This window comes from Somniosus microcephalus, chromosome 7 (genome assembly GCF_052327205.1).
Source record: "Somniosus microcephalus isolate GS21.2 chromosome 7, FLI_Smic_1.0, whole genome shotgun sequence".
NCBI lineage: Eukaryota > Metazoa > Chordata > Chondrichthyes > Squaliformes > Somniosidae > Somniosus > Somniosus microcephalus.
Window position 1 is genome coordinate 21,433,835 of NC_140993.1, and position 17,550 is coordinate 21,451,384.

Below are 17,550 nucleotides of genomic sequence, written 5' to 3' on the forward strand. Positions count from 1 at the left end.
CGCTGCGCGCGGATCCGCTTGCGCAAGCGGGATATTCAGTTTCAGCGCCCCAAGTGGAAGGCGGCCGCTAAACAGGGGTTTCGGCGCCCCGCTTGGGGCGCTGAAACTGAATATCGGCGGGAAAGGTGCCGCAGCGCCACCCGCTGTGGCACGGCAGCCTGCGGTACTGCAGGCCTTCCTCTCACCCTTAAGGGGGAAGTGCCTGCAACAGCGCGATCCCCACTCGCGAGTGCCGGCAAATGAGCCCGGCACCAAGGAGAAGTGCCGGGCTCTCTGGAAACAGCCGGCAATGCCGCGGGGGGGTGGTGTCGGAGGCCGGGGACGGAGGTGCGGGCAGGCGGCCACCGAAAAAGCGGCCGGCCGCACCTTCACTTTAATTACCGCCACTACCGGCACAGGTTTGCGGCCGGCGCTGAAGAGGCGGGCGCGACTTAATATGGCGTTCGGGGCGATAGCGGGGCGCAATATGGCCAGCGGGGCGATAGCGGGGCGCTGCGCACACCGATGACGTCATCGGTGGCGGCGCAGCGCTACAGCCTAACGCCGCCATTAGCGCACCGCTGAATTTCGCCTGAAGTTTGCAGACTGGCGCAAAAGCCCTCTTTGGGCGCAAACTGGTGGCGCAGGCCACTGAATTTCTAGGCCTTACTATCTGTTTTTATATTTTTTGCTAATTTACTTTCATAATCTATCTTCCCTTTCTTAATCAATCTTTTTGTTATTTTTTGCTGTCTTTTAAAGTTTTCCCAATCCTCTATCCTCCCACTGGATTTGGCTACCTTATGTGCCCTTGTTTTTAGCCGAATACTATCCTTAATTTCTTTACTTAGCCACGGATGGCTGTCTTTTCTTTTACACCCTTTTCTTCTCAGTGGAATATATATTTTTTGGAAGTTGTAAAATAACTCCTTAAATGTACACCACTGATCATGTATCGTCTTACCCTTTAATCTATTTTCCCAATCCACTCTACTCAATTCCGCTCTCATACCTTCATAGTCTCCTTTATTCAAGCTTAGCACGCTTGTTTGAGATCCAACCTTCTCACCCTCTAATTGAATATGGAATTCAACCATGTTATGGTCACTCATTCCAAGGGGATCCTTTACTAGGACATTTTTAATTAATCCTGTCTCGTTACACAGGACCAGATCTAAGGTTGCCTGCCCCCTGGTCGGTTCAGTTACATACTGCTTAAGAAACCCATCCCTAATACACTCAATGAACTCATCCTCAAGGCAGCCCTGCCCAATTTGATTTGTCCAATTAATATGATAGTTAAAATCCCCCATAATTATAGATGTTCCCTTATTACAAGCCTCAACTATTTCCTGATTGATACTCCATCCAACAGAATTGCCACAGTTCGGAGGCCTATAGACTATGCCCACTAGTGTTTTTTTCCCCTTATTATTCCTTACCTCCACCCAAACTGTTTCATTGTCCTGATCTTTTGACCCAATATCATTTCTCTGTATTACAGTGATTCCTTCCTTTATTAACATAGCCACCCCACCTCCCCTTCCTTCCTGCCTGTCCTTCCTGATCGTTAAATAACCTGGTATGTTTAATTCCCAGGCATTGTCACCCTGCAGCCATGTTTCTGTAATGGCCACAAGATCATACCCATATGTAGTTATTTGTGCCATTAACTCATCTATTTTGTTACGAATGCTACGTGCATTCAGATAGAGAACTTTCAAAGATGTTTTGTGACACTTAGTTCCTGCTTTTGCCCTTTTTATTACTTTACCTTTTACTCCATACCTTCTACCCCTTCCTGACATGCTCTGGTTTTTAATTTCCCCACTGCTACCTAAGTCTATGACCTTCTCTGTTGTCGTTTGTATTATTTGCTCTCTAGGAACCTCCCCCCCCACTAGTCGAATACTATCCTTTATTACTTTACTAAGCCACGGATGGCTGTCTTTTCTTTTACTCCCCTTTTTCCTCAGTGGAATATATTTATCTTGAAAGATGTGAAATATCTCCTTGAATGTAGACCACTGCTCTTGTACCATCTTACACTTTAATCTGTTTTCCCAGTCCACTTTAGTCAATTCTACTCTCATACCTTCATAGTCTCCTTTATTTAAGCTTAGTACGCTGGTTTCAGATCCAACTCTCTCACCCTCAAACTGAATTTGGAATTCAACCATATTATGGTCACTCATTCCAAGGGGATCCTTTACTAGGACATTTTTTATTAATCCTGTCTCATTACACAGGACCAGATCTAAGATTGCCTGCCCCCTGGTTGGTTCAGTTACATACTGCTCAAGGAACCCATCCCTAATACACTCTCTGAACTCTTCCTCAATGCTGCCATGCCCAATTTGATTAGACCAGTCAATATGAAAGTTAAAATCCCCCATGATTATAGCTGTTCCCTTATGACAAGCCCCAACTATTTCCTGATTTATACTCCGACCAACAGAGTTGCAACTGTTAGGAGGCCTATAGACTACGCCCACTAGTGACTTTTTCCCCTTATTATTCCTTATCTCCACCCAAACTGTTTCACTATCCTGATCCTTTGACTCAATATCATTTCTGACTATTGCAGTGATTCCATCCTTGATTAACATAGCAACCCCACCTCCCTTTCCTTCCTGTCTGTCCTTCCTAATTGTCAAATACCCTTGTATGTTTAGTTCCCAGTCATGATTATCTTGCAGCCATGTTTCCGTAATGGCCACCAGATCATACCCATGTGCAGTTATTTGCACCGTCAACTCGTCAATTTTGTTACCATTCAAATCTATCAAGAACATAATTTGTCAACTTCCCAGATATTTTAAAATATGAAAATGTTCACCAATGAATAAGGAATTGGTGAAGCCAGTGTCTGTACACTCGAGACAGTATTATTTATTCCTTCATGCACTTCCGTAGGGTCATCTCACTCTCCTGTTTCCAATGCTTGATTCATACTAATATAGACTCTAGTACAGTTTACAGCACAGTTTTGTTGAGCTGAAGTGCACGGAGTGGGGAGGCTGGGAGGCCAGACAGGAGGATATTGGAATAACCGAGTCTGGAGATGACAAGGACATGGATGAGGCTTTCAGTGGCAGATGGCCTAAGGGACGCAATTAGTCCCACTCCCCCGCTCTTTCCCCGTAGCGCTCCAGATTTTTTTTTCCCTTTGAATTATTTATCCAAATCCCTTTAGAAAGTGACTATTGAATCTGCTTCCACCGCCCTTTCAGGCAGCGCGTTCCAGATCACAACAACACAACACAACACAAAAAGACAATTCTCCTCATCTCCCCCACTGGCTCGTCTGCCAATGACCTTAAATCTGTGCTCTCTGGTCACCGTCCCGACCCCTGCCAGCTTCTCCCTCTTTACTTTATCAAAACCCCTCATGATTTTCAACACTTCTATGAAATCTCCCCTTAACACTTCTATGAAATCTCCCCTGCTCTAAGGAGAACACTCCCAGTTTCTCCAGTCTCGCCACATAACTGAAGCCCCTCAGTGCTGGGGCCACTGCTTTTTTTGATATATCTATATATATATATATATACTAGCTGGGGAAGCCCGGCTTTGCCAGGGCTGTTTTGGGCCGGGCGGTTTAAATCGAGTCCCAGGCTTTGGGGCCTGTCTGTCGGTCCCTGTGTGAATCTGCTGCCGGGCAACATTTCTACCTTTTAATAGCTTCAAAGATGAAAGTGAAAGTACTTATAAAACGTTTTTGATAAATGTTATGTTATTTTTAAAAGAGATACTAACTTTTTCGAAGCTGGATTAGCAAATTTGGAGCTGGAAGTAGTGAAGCAATGGCTGCCCGATGCCTGAGTTGAAAAGCATTAGTCCCGCCCACAGACGCAGCGATTGGCCAACCATCAGGCGACTGAACTGTAGGATTGGTCAATCGTGACGGCACAGGATTGGTCGACCTTGACGTCAGTCAATCAATGCTAATTAGCAGATAATGAGTTTAATTGTGAAGGTTTTTTGCATAACGCGCGAACAATTTTAGTCCGACCGAAAAGTAAATATGCTTATGACGGTTCTGGAATCGTAAGCTTTCTTTCGATGTAACACACGTGTAGGTACGCTCCATAACTTTCGAGTTTATTCAATACAGACAGACGGAATGACAGACAGAAAGAACCGCTTTATATGACCTGGATATTGGAACACAGAGTAGAATTTCTAAATTTCTAAATTTGCCAATGACACCAAACTTGGGGGTGTGGCAAACAGTGATGATGATATCAATCGACTGCAACAGGACATAGAAAGGCTAGCAGAATGGGCAGACAAGTGGCAGATGGAATTTAATACGGAGAAGTTGTGAGGTGACGCATTTTGGCAGAAGGAACAGGGAGAGGCAATATACACTTAATGGTACAGGTTTAAAGAGTGTGCAGGGACAGAGGGACCTGGGAGTTAATATGCATAGGTCCCTGAAGATGGCAGGACATATTGAGAGAGTGGTTAACAAAGCATATGGGATCTTGGGCTTCATAAATAGAGGTATTGAGTACAAAAGTAGAGAAGTTATGCTGAACCTTTATAAAGTGCTGGTTAGGCCACAACTGGAGTATTGCATCCAGTTCTGGTCACCACACTTTAGGAAGGATGTGAAGGCCCTTGAGGGGGTGCAGAGGAGATTTACCAGAATGGTTCCGGGGATGGGGGATCTTAGCTACAAGGACAGGTTGGAGAAGCTGAATTTGTTTTCATTAGAGCAAAGGAGGTTGAGGGGTGATTTGATAGAGGTGGACAAGATTCTGACGGGTTTGGATAGGCTAGACGGGGAAAGGCTGTTCCCACTAGTTGATGGTACAAGGACTAGGGGACACAGATTTAAGGTTTTGGGCAAGAGATACAGGGGGGGATGTGAGGAATAACTGTTTTACGCAGCGAGTGGTGACACCTGGAACTCGCTGCCGACAGAAGTGGTGGAAGCGGAGACGCTCAACGTTTTCAAGGGGAGACTGGATAGGCACTTGAGGGAAATAAACTTGCAGGGCTACGGGGATAGAGCGGGGGAATGGGACTGACTGGATTGCTCCACAGAGAGCCGGCACGGACTCGATGGGCCGAATGGCCTCCTTCTGTGCCGTTATGACTCTATGACCCTCATCCCTGGTATCTCTGCACCCTCTCTAAGGAAATTTCCAATCATTACTTAATTTCCTCAACAATTTCTTTGCACCCATGTTCCTGATGTAAAGTATTACACTAGAACCTAGGATGTCTCATCTGTATTCAGTGGGTGGAACTGTTTCTCGGGAGGCCGTATGCCACTAATTTATATTCCTGTTAATTCTCTCTGTCCAAAAAGAGTGTGCGTTGTGCAGTGGGTAGTAAAACCAGTGTATTAAACTATCCAGTTTTCTCGGAAGGTAACAGTAATGGCCATTGAGAGCTGAGTGCAAGGCATTGCCGGCAAGGTTTGCCACACTGCTAAATTCCTAATCACAGAAACCTGCCAATCCCCCCGCCCCATCTTCTCCACCAGGGGAAAGTCATAACCAAGCAGCTTTGCGCACTCCGTAAACTTGAACTAATCACTCTATCTTTCACCTTGCTGTGGAATAAAGCAGATTAATAATTCGGACCAGGCTTCACCGCACCTCGTCTAACTCAGTCTGCCTCCGGACAGATGGAAGAAACACAAGTGCAAGAAACACGTATATCCAAACCACAAGAGGCCTCGATTTTAAAATTCTCATCCTTGTTTTCTAAATGTCTTCTTAGGCAGTCCCTCGGAACCGAGGATGACTTGCTTCCACATTAAAAATGAGCTCGCAGGTGACTGATGAGTCCAATGCAGGACCGACCGTCTCTGTCACAGGTGGGGCAGATGGTGGTTGAAGGGGCGGGTGGGTGGGGTGCTTGGGTTGATGTGCGCTCCTTGCGCTGCCTACGCTTGGCTTCCGCTTGCTCCCGGTGAAGAGACTCGAGGTGTTCGGCGCCTTCCCAGATGCTTCTCTTCCACTTTGTGCGGTCTTGGGCCAGGGATTCCCAGGTGTCGGTGGGGATGTTGCACTTTTTCAAGGAGGCTTTGAGGGTGTCCTTGAAGCGTTTCCTCTGCCCACCTGGGGCTCTCTTGCTGTGCCGGAGCTCCGAGTAGAGCGCTTGTTTTGGGAGTCTCGTATCGGGCATGCGGACAATGTGACCTATCCATCGGAGCTGATTGAGCGTGGTCAGATCTTCGATGCTGGGGATGTTGGCTTGAGCAAGAATACTGACGTTGGTGTGCCTATCCTGCCAATGGATTTGCAGGGTCTTGCGGAGGCAGCGTTAGTGGTACCTCTCCAGTGCTTTGAGGTGCCTGCTGTACATGGTCCATGTCTCTGAGGCATACAACAGGGCAGGTATCACTGCTGCCCTGTAGACCATGAGCTTAGTGCTGGGTTTGAGGTCCTGGTCTTCAAACACTCTCTTCCTCAGGCGACCGAAGGCTGCACTGGCACACTGAAGGCGGTGTTGGACTTCGTCGTCGATGTCTGTCCTTGTTGACAGTAGGCGCCCGAGGTATGGAAAGTGGTCCACGTTGTCCAAGGCCTTGTCGTGGATTTTGATAACCGGGGGGCAGCACTGTGTGGCGGGGGCAGGTTGGTAGAGGACCTTTGTCTTACGGACGTTTAGTGTAAGGCCCATGCTCTCGTATGCTTCGGTGAAGGTGTTTACGATGGTTTGGAGTTCGACCTCCATTGCCTCAGCTCTCCCGAGCTCTGAAACCTCCTCCAGCCCTACAACCCCTCCGAGATCTCTGCACTTACCCGAATTTCATTGCCCCACCATTGGCGGCCGTGCCTTCAGCTGCCGAGGCCCTAAGCTATGGAATTCCCTGCCTAAACCTCTTTCCGCCTCTCTACCTCGCTCTCTCTCCTCCTTCAAACCGCTCCTTAAAACCTACCTTAGCACCAGTCGCTAAAGGTAAGCATGCAGGTGCAGCAGGCGCTTAAGAAGGCAAATGGTATGTTGGCCTTCATAGCAAGAGGATTCGAGTACAGGAGCAAGGATGTCTTGCTGCAGTTGTACAGGGCCTTGGTGAGACCACACCTTGAGTATTGTGTGCAGTTTTGGTCACCTTATCTGAGGCAGGATGTTCTTGCCATGGAGGGAGTGCAGCGAAGATTCACCAGACTGATACCTGGAATGGCAGGAATGACGTATGAAGAGAGGTTGAGTCGATTAGGCTTATATGCGCTAGAGTTTAGAAGAATGAGAGGGGATCTCATTGAAACGTATAAAATTCTAACAGGACTAGACAGGCTAGATGCAGGAAGGATGCTCCCGATGGCCGGGGAGTCCAGAACCAGGGGTCACAGTCTAAGGATAAGGGGTAAGCCATTTAGGACTGAAATGAGGAGGAATTTCTTCACCCAGAGAGTGGTGAACCTGTGGAATTCTCGACCACACAAGGCAGTTGAGGCCAATTCATTAAATATATTCAAGAAAGAGTTAGATATATTTCTTAAGGCTAAAGGGATCAAGGGATATGGGGAGAAAGCAGGGACAGGGTACTGAATTTGGAAGATCAGCCATGATCTCATTAAATGGTGGAGCAGGCTCGAGGGGCGAATGGCCTACTCCTGCTCCTATCTTCCATGTTTCTATGTTTGGCCAAGCTTTTTGGTCACCTGTCCTATCTCCATATGTGGCTCATGTCAAATTTTTGTTGGATAGCTATCCCCCGAGATGTGCTTCAGTAAATTGGCACAACCCCGGTGCACACCGGTTGGAATGAGAGCACGTAAAGTATCACTGCAGCTTCGAAACTGCCCTGGGACGTTTGAAAGGCGCTATATAAATGCAGGTTGTTGTCGATTGTGGCTTGCTTGCAGAAGCCTTCGCAGAGGCCCGGGAAAGCTATTCCCTGCGTACACCGCAGTTAGTGCATGGCTCGGTAACAGCGGGGAACTGGAGGGAGAAACAAGCGGAAACTGTGCGTAGCGACGAAACACAAACGCACGTTTTTAAAATTCTCCTTGAACCTAATTTTTTTTTAGCAGCTCCACAGTTGTTCGATCGCAGATTTATGTGGCGTTCAGTACTGAGTACAGTGAGCACCGAACGTTATATTGGATTGATATAAAATTCGGCAGCCCAGTTACAACGGGCAAATTGATCAGCGATGAAAAATGACAGTGATTTTAAAAAGAATTGGCTGCTGAACAGACAGCGTATTGCAACTTTGTACTCTCAAGTGTGTCCCTTTTTTAACGAGTGCGCGAGCTAAATTTGAAAAGAATGATGGAGTTGTGGCAGCTTCAAATCTGCAGTGATACTTTACGTGCTCTCATTCCCACTGGTTATACCAATTTACTGAAGCATTTCTAGAGGGATAGAATTGAAAAGCAGTGAAGCTGTGTTAAACGTGTACAGAACCTTTGGTTAGACCACACTTGGCGTACTGGGCACAGTTCTGGTCTCCATATTATAAAGAAGGATGTAGAGGTCAACGGAGAAGGTGCAAAAGAGGTTTACGGGATTGAGTCCAGAATTGAGAGGTTATACCTATCAGGAATTAGGCGCTGTTTTTTCTCTAGAAAGGAGAAGGCTGAGGGGTGACCTGATAGAGGTCTTTAAGATTATGAAAGGGTTCGATAAGGTGGACGTAGAGAAGATGTTTCCACTTACGGGTGAGACCAGAACTGGAGGCCATAAATATAAGATAGTCACTAATAAATCCAAGAGAGAATTCAGGAGAAACTTCTTTCCCCAGAGAGTGGTGAGAAAGTGGAACTCGCTACCGCAGGGAGTGGTTGAGGCGACTAGCATGGATGCATTTAAGGGGAAGCTAGATGAACACATGAGGGAGAAAGGAATAGAAGGTTCTGTTGATGGGGTTAGGTGAAGTAGGGTGGGGAGAAGATCCGTGTGGAGCATAAACACCGGCATGGACCTGTTGGGCCGAATGGCCTGTTTCTGCGCCGTAGGGCTGGATTTTCCCGGGTCCCGCCTGCACGGTGCGGAGGAAGGGAACCCGGGAGATGGCGGGAAACCCGTAAATGCAGGTTTCCCGGCACGCTGTGGAGTTTTGTGCGCGCGACGGAAAGGGCGGGTTCTCCGCCCGGAGGTCACCCTGACTGACTGACAGGCTGGCTTCCAGTCGTGTGGGGAACACGGACCAGGAGGCTACAGGACCGGGTAGGTGCTGGGCCCAAGATGGTTGTGGGGTGGGCGGAGGGTGGTGGGGGGGGAGCGGTTTCCAAGCTGTGGGTGGAGGCGGGGGTCTGATCCCCCGTGGCTGAGTTGCGATCCCCAGTGGGGGTCTTCCAGACCCGGAGACGGGGGGAGGAGGGGGGAGGGCGGTCCAAACCCCGACCCCGGGGGCTGCAGGCTGCTGGTGGGGGAGCTTGGGAGGCTGTAAGGAAGCACTCCTGCTCCTCCCGGCCCACAAGGATTGCTCCCCGAGGCTGTGGGCGCCTCGTTGCAGCCCCTGGGATTCCCGAGCCCCGGGATCCTCGGCCGCCTGCAGTAAAACCAGCAAATGGATTAAAGCAGAGGCTTCAGGCCTCATTATCATATTTAAATTGCCGACCCGCCTCCTGTCAGCGGGTTGGCAGCTCGCGCACCGCCCCCCCCGTCCCGCGTGAGTGAAAGGTGAAAGCGGGCGGGTTGGGGTCGGGTTTTACAGCTTTCACTCTCCTCCCCCCCTGCCACCACGCCTCCAACCCATCCGTTCTGACCTGTGAAAATTCCGGCCCGTGTAATACTTTTCAAAGGAACCTATCTTATCAGAAGAGGGTAATGGTCAGCTAATCCATCCTCTGGAGCACTGTGGAGATACACATGACATTTGGCCTTCCCTTGTGATATAATGGAAAGCTTGAGAGCTTATTTCTTCAAAAATATGTTTTAATTCCCTACAGGTTTACACTGGATATTGTCTCTGTCAGTGTTACCTTTCACAACCAACCAAAATGCTTTGCAGCCGATGAAGTGTAGTCACTGTTGTAATGTGGGAAACGCAGCAGCCAATCTGCGCACAGCAAGCTCCCGCAAACAGCAATGTGATAATGACCAGATAATCTGTTTTTAGTGATGTTGATTGAGGAATAAATATTGGCCCAGGACACCGGGGAGAACTTCCCTGCTCTTTTTCGAAATAGTGGATCTTTTTGCATCCACCTGAGAGAGCAGACGGGGGCCTCAGTTTAACGTCTCATCCGAAAGCCGGCACCTCTGACAGTGCGGCGCTCCCATGGGAGTGTCAGCCTAGATTTTTGTGCTCAAGTCTCTGGAGCGGGATTATGAATCCACAATCTGCTGACTCAGAGGCGAGGGTGCTGCCCGCTGAGTCACGACTGACTGTTGTCCTCTCTAACTATAAAATTCATCCAAACTGAAAAAAACTGCGTAAACGCTTCATAGAATGACACAGCACAGGAGGAGGCCATTCAGCCCACCGTGCCTGTGCCGGCTCTCTGATAGAGCTCTCCGATTAGTCCCTCTCTTTCCCCGCAGCCCTGTAAAAAAAATTTCACGTGCATTATGTATGCTGGACATAAACTTGATTTTTTCTTGAGACTTTTCACTTTTTATTAAATTAAATGAAAGTTGCTGACCTTTCCAACATAGCTGAGGCAATAAACAGCCTCTGATACGCTGGTAGAATGGGGCTGAAATTGGTCTCTGCTGGTAACACATATTGGGCGATAGTGAATTGCTGCCCGTTTTACACCATGCCCCATTCTCTTTTGCATTGACTCGGTGTAATATCCGCTACCACCCGAGACCAATTTAGAATCACAGAATCAGACAGCACAGAAGGAGGCCATTCGGCCCATCGTGCCTGTGCCGGCTCTTTGAAAGAGCTCTCCAATTAGTCCCACTCCCCCTGCTCTTTCCCCAGAGCCCTGCAAATTTTTCCCCTTCAAGTATTAATCCAATTCCCTTTTGAAAGTCACTATTGAATCTGCTCCCACCGTCCTTTCAGGCAGCGCGTTCCAGATCACAGCAACTCGCTGCGTAAAAAACTTTCTCCTCATCCCCCCCACCTCTGGCTTTTTTTGCCAATTATTTTAAATCTGTGCCTCCTGCCAGTCTCCCTATCTGCTCTATCAAAACCCCTCATTATTTTGAACACTTCAATTGAACAGCTTCTTAGCAGTTGCAGAAAGGGTGCGTGCATGGAAGGGCCTGGAACACGCTCTTATTGAATGGCGGAGCAGGCTCGAGGGGCTGAGTGGCCTACTCCTGCTCCTAATTCATATGTACGTATGTAACTTACACCTGTAGTTGAATCTGCATCTTTTAAACCAAAAAGGCAAACAGTTTGAAAACGGCTTAAAGTGTTGAGATGATCCTTCCATTTGGGCCCCAGCTGCAGTATTGTGTACAATTGTGGGCACCACATTTTAGGAAGGATGTCAAGGCCCTGGAGAAGGTACAGAGGAGGTTTACCAGGATGATACCAGGGATCAGGGACTTCAGTTATGTGGAGAGATTGGAGAAGCTGGGATTGTTCTCCTGACAGCAGAGAAGGTTACGGGAAGATGTATCATAGAATCATAGAAATGTACAGCACAGAAGGAGGCCATTCGGTCCATCTTGTCTGTGCCGGCCGACAAAGAGCTATCCAGCCTAATCCCACTTTCCAGCTCTTGGTCCATAGCCCTGTAGGTTACGGCACTTCAAGTGCATATCCAAGTACTTTTTAAATGTGATGAGGGTTTCTGCCTCTAGCACCCTTTCAGGCAGTGAGTTCCAGGCCCCCACCACACTCTGGGTGAATAATTTCTCCTCAAATCCCCTCTAATGCTTCTACCAATTACTTTAAATCTATGCTCCCTGGTTATTGACCTCACTGCTAAGGGAGGTGTTCAAAATAATGAGGGGTTTTTGATCGAGCAAGTAGGGAGAAACTGGTTCCTCTGGCAAATGGGTCAGTAAGCAGAGGTCCTAGATTTAAAATAATTGGCAAAAGAAGTGGAGGGGAAATGAGGAGAAATTTCTTCACAGAGTGTTGTTAAGATCTGGGCCGCACTACCTGAAAGGCTGGTGGCATCAGAGTCCACAGGAACTTTCAGAAGGCCCATTGGACATGTACTCGAAGGTAATGTACTCATTGAAACTTATAAAATTCTAACAGGACTGGACAGACTAGATGCAGGAAGGATGTTCCCGATGGTCGGGGAGTCCAGAACCAGGGGTCACAGTCTAAGGATAAGGGGTAAGCCATTTAGGACAGAGATGAGGAGGAATTTCTTCACCCAGAGAGTGGTGAACCTGTGGAATTCTCTACCACAGAAGGCAGTTGAGGCCAATTCATTAAATATATTCAAGAAGGAGTTAGATATATTTCTTGAGGCTAAAGGGATCAAGGGATATGGGGAGAAAGCAGGGACAGGGTACTGAATTTGGATGATCAGCCATGATCTCATTGAATGGCGGAGAAGGCTCGAGGGGCCGAATGGCCTACTCCTGCTCCTATCTTCTATGTTTCTATGTCTATGTTTCTAAGAGGACTAATTTGCAGGTTTATGGGGAAAAAGCTGGGGTGCGGGACTAAATTGGACAGCTCCGTCATAGAGCCGGCACAGGCGTGATGGGCCGAATGGCCTCCTCCTGTGCTGTCAGATTCTCTGATTCTTCTATTTATTTGTTTGCTGTTGGGAGCCTGGGAAACAGCTGGTTTTATGACCGGATGGTGAACTTTATTGGCTTCCATTCACACGGACCCTGGTGGATGGCGGGCTGATTGCAACAAAGAGTTGGCAACTACACACTACGCCGCTGCCAATTTCCATTGAATATTTTCCCATGCTCAGCCACCAGGCCGAGATTTTTTTTACCCGCGACACGGTGCATTGGATCAAAAAATAAATAAATGCAATCTCGCTGCTGCCGCGGGGACATCTAAAATAAATGTAGCAGGCTGAACGTTGCCAAGTCTTTTTACTGTTTGGCCAATCGCGGTCTGACTAATGTCCATTGTCTGTTCCTTGTGTTCCAGATACGTGCTGAGGAACGGCAGCGGCAACTGGCTGGCGAAGCAGATCAGGAAGCACCGGCCCAAGGACGGGCCGATGGAGCCCTCCAGTGCCCACCGGTGGTGCACCCTCCACACTGAGTACATCTGGTACGACCCCGCGCTAACCCCGCAGCCTCCTGCCGGGTATGGCAGCCCGAAGCTGCACGTCTTCTCCAACTGGGGGGTTGTCACCTACGGAGGTGGCTTGCCCAACAACCTGGGCAACACGTTTGTCTCCTTCAAGTCGGGGAAGCTTGGTGGGCGCGCCGTGTACGAGATAGTCCACGAGAACCCTTACTCGTGGATCGACGGCTGGAAGAACTTCAACCCGGGACATGAGCATCCGGATCAAAACTCCTTCACTTTCGCCCCCAATGGACAGGTGTTTGTCTCCGAGGCTTTATATGGGCCCAAGTACAGCTACTTGAATAATGTGTTGGTCTTCTCCCCTTCTCCGACTAGCCAATGCAATGAGCCCTGGGAGGGCCAGCTGGGCGAGTGCGGCCAGTGGCTCAACTGGATGGCGGACGAGGCCGGAAGCTCGGCGGGGGAGCTCGTAGCCGCGACGCAGCACGGAGGCATGCTGTTCACCAGCGGCGAGGCGGCAGCCGCCTACTCCTCCGCCATGCGGCTCCACAGCGTCTACCGCTCCCTGCTGCTCCTGAACCCCCAGCTGCTGCTGGTGATCGACCACATCGAGCGGCGTGAGGACTCCCCCATCAGCGTGGTCAGCGCCTTCTTCCACAACCTGGACATCGACTTCAAGTACGTCCCCTACAAGTCGGCGGGCCAGCTGAATGGAGCCATGATGGATGTCTGGGACGCCCAGTACAAGATGTTCTGGTTTGACCACCGTGGCAGAAGCCCCGCCCCTCAGATACAGGAGGCGGAGCAGGCTGCAGAGTTCAAGAAGCGATGGACCCAATTTGTCAACGTGACCTTTGCACTTGGAAAGCCTGTCACCAGAATCGCCTATGTATTCCACGGACCATACGTCAAGATTGCCAACTGCAGGTTTATTGACGACAGCAGCTACGGATTGAAAGTCGCACTGAGCGTTAATGATACAGAGACAGTTGTGTCGGTGGTGACTCATTATACTGACCCGACTGTTCGGTTCAGTTACTTAGGATTTGGGGGATATGCAAAGGTGGAAGATACAAATCAAGTCACGAGATTTGGCTTCGGGACAGCCCCCGTGCTGCGGCCAAGGAAGCTCACCACCAACTTCTTTCGCTTTGGGATGACGGTGAAAGTCCTCATGGCCATCGCCTTGTGCATTGGCTTGGTACTGCTGGCCGCTCGCTGGAAGCTCTACATCTCCTTCGGCCAGCTGATGCGCTTTGCACTGCTGATGATCATCACGCTGTGGTTCATGGAGCTCGTGGCCCTGTGGAGCACCTGCACACAGCCCCTGTGCGGCATGAACTGGAATGGTGACCGCGCCGATGCCGACGCCAACTCGAAGCAGTGGGACGAGAACCTCGGCAAAATGTCCCCCGTCGTCATCGCTTCGCTCCCGGGTTCCGGGGCGGAGATCCTGAAGCACCTCTTTGTCAACAACACCGACTTCGTCTACATCCGGGTCCCGACGGAGCACCTCGACATTCCCGAGATGGAATTTGAGTTCGACTCCTTCGTCGACGCCTGTGAGTGGAAGCTCTCCGACGTCCAAGCCGGCCGCTACCGCCTGATCCAGGGCTGGCTCCAGTCGCTGGTGCAGAACACCAAGCTTCACTTGCAGAATATTCCGCTGCACGCGGGAAGCAGAAGTGCATTTCCGGCGGAGAAGTCCAACGGCGCCCGGGACAAGAAGAGGAAATACAGAAGGAGGGCTTCCTTAATGGATCAGAGCGCGAAGTACAAAGAAAACCTGGAGAAGGACATGGAGTACATTCGAGGACTGAGGAGGCACCTGGCTTCCCACCCCAATGCGCGTGTAGTGCTTAGCTTAAGCAGCGGGAGTTGGACGCTAAAGCTTCCCTTTGTGCAGGGAGTTATAGGACCTTCTATGAGGGCTGTGCACGTGGTGAGGGACCCGCGGGCGTGGATCTACTCATTGCTGTATAACAGCAAGCCCAGTCTTTACTCCCTGAGAAATGTGCCCCAGCATTTAGCTATGCTATTCAAGGAAGGAAACAGCAAGGAGAAGTGCGATTTGGACACCGGCTACGCCTTCGAATACGAACTACTTCGGAGGCAGTTTGCGGCACCGGCCAGGAACACGGTGTCCCTCTTGGCTCACCTGTGGCTGGCCAATACCAGGGCGACTCTGAGGATAAACAAGAAGCTGCCGCCCGCCAACTATCAACTGGTGAAGTTCGAAGACGTGGTTAACTTCCCCCAGGGAACGGCCGAGAGAATCTATGTCTTTCTGGGCTTCCCTCTCCCCCCCGCTGTGCTAAACAGGATAATTTTTGCCACCTCCACAAACCTATTCCACCTGCCGTTCGAAGGCGAAGTGTCGCCTAGCAACCTCCACCTCTGGAGGGACAGAATGCCCCAGAAGGACATCAGGGTAATCGAGGACATCTGCTGGTCAGTGATGAGTCAGTTAGGGTACGCCAGGTTTGCCACTTGAAAGCGGTTCCGCTTGGAGTTAAAAGAAAGCGCTGACGGAATTGTTTGCACAATAAAAGTTGAAGGGGTCTGGCTGGGAGCTTGTGGTGAAGACATTTCATTTCTACACGGGGTACGGTAGCACAGTGGTTATGTTACTGGGCTTAGTAATCACAGAGGCCAGGCACGGCTAACCTGGAGACATCAGTTCTAAACCCCCACCACGGTAGTTTGTGAATTTAAATTCAGTTAATTAAATAAATCTGGAATAAAAAGCTAGTATCGGTAATGGTGACCATGAAACTATCACATTGTTGTAAAATCCCATCTGGTTCACTAATGTCCTTTAGGGAAGGAAATCTGCCGCCTTTACCCGGTCTGGCCGATATGTGACTCCAGACCCACAGCAATGTGGTTGACTCTTAACTGCCCCTCTGAAATGGTCTAGCAATCCCCTAAAGCGGCTCATCACCACCTTCTCGAGGGTAATCAGGGATGGGTAATAAATGACAGCCTTGCCAGCGGCGCCCACATCCCGTGAATAAATTAAAAAGAAAATTAATTTAGGTCAAAAGAAACAGAATGGCCTAGAAATTTGCCTCAGGCGATGACGCAAAACGGGCGGTATTGGATCGGCCGCCCGTTACACGCGGCGTCCGTTAATTGCAGCGCCCGATACACGCAGCGCCCGTTACACAGAACGTTCGATACACGCGGCGCCCGTTACACGCAGCGACTGATACACGCGGCGTCGTTACACGTGGCAACTGATACACGCGGCGCCCGTTACACGCAGCGTCCGTTACACGCAGCGACTGATACACGTGGCGCCGTTACACACGGCAACTGATACACGCGGTGCCCGATACACATGGTGCCCGATACACACGGCGCCCGTTACACACAGCGACTGATACACGCGGTGCCCAATACACGCGGTGCCCGATACACGCAGCGTCCGTTACACGTGGTGCCCGATACACGCGGCGTCCGTTATACGCGGTGCCCAATACACGCGGTGCCCGATACATGCAGCGTCCGTTACACGCAGCGACCGATACACACGGTACCCGATACACGCGGTGCCCGATACACGCAGCGTCCATTACACGTGGTGCCCGATGCACGCAGTGTCCGTTATACGCGGTGCCCGATACACGCGGTGTCTGATATTCAGTTCCGTGACTCTGGTATCACCACTGCCTGAGACGGATTTCTAGGCCAATGTGTTTCCAGTCTCCTCGGTATTAATTCCAAAATAATGTTTACCAGGAGTCCCACAGGGTCTTGCAGGGAGAGACATTAACAATGTAAGGCCAGTGATGGGGAAACTGTGGGGAACTTTTTGGATGAGCATGAATGACATGGTTTTGAGGATGTATTGTGGGGGGAGGGGAGTATTTGTAACCTTGCGACACACCATTAATGATGCGATGCTCCGTAGCATTCATCATACCAGTCGGCACATTCAGCAACGTGTCTCTCAACTCAGATCATTAAGCGATGATTAGCCACAGATGCTGATCCTTTCCTCTGCGGTCGATTCTCATGCTGCGGAGTTATTGCACACACACACTCTCGGAAAGAGACCAGCCTCGGCCGCTCCTGAAGAGAGACAGATATACGACCAGAAAGAAACAAAACCACAGCATCTGGCTCACACGGGACTTTTACTGTCATCCGCAGTGCTTAAAATATATCACTTGTAAGAACGGCGCACGTAAAAAAAATGCACCGCGGGGATGCTTTACAGAATTTATGGAGCCTCTAGGTTGCCGTTTCCAAACTGAATTAAAACGTCTGCCAATTTTATGAGTCTTCTCCTGAACTGTAACGGAGAGAGCGACCACTTTGGTCAGCTATCTTGACATGTCGATGTTGCTCTTTTCAGGCGCGGTGGGCAGCGTGGATATTATTCATTAATAATCAACATGAAGGTGGACTGCTCGCTGGGACTCTCTGGCAATCTTTGTTTGGGAGTTGTTTTCCGTGCAGCCCCCGTACTGCCAAATTGCAAGATAATGGTAAAATACTGGAACTGA

The 17,550-nt window shown here is 49.6% G+C and overlaps 1 protein-coding gene across 1 annotated transcript in view; it reads left to right on the plus strand.

Annotated features, from left to right (window-relative positions):
• Positions 1–17,318, plus strand: part of LOC147114554 (dermatan-sulfate epimerase-like protein) — an 88,671-nt gene extending 71,353 nt beyond the window's left edge. Inside the window, exon 2 of the mRNA XM_085992293.1 lies at positions 12,932–17,318. Within this exon, the coding sequence (XP_085848419.1) occupies positions 12,932–15,530 (2,599 nt within the window). The 3' untranslated portion in view covers positions 15,531–17,318. The remainder of the gene's footprint in view (positions 1–12,931) is intronic.
• Positions 17,319–17,550: the final 232 nt, after the last annotated feature.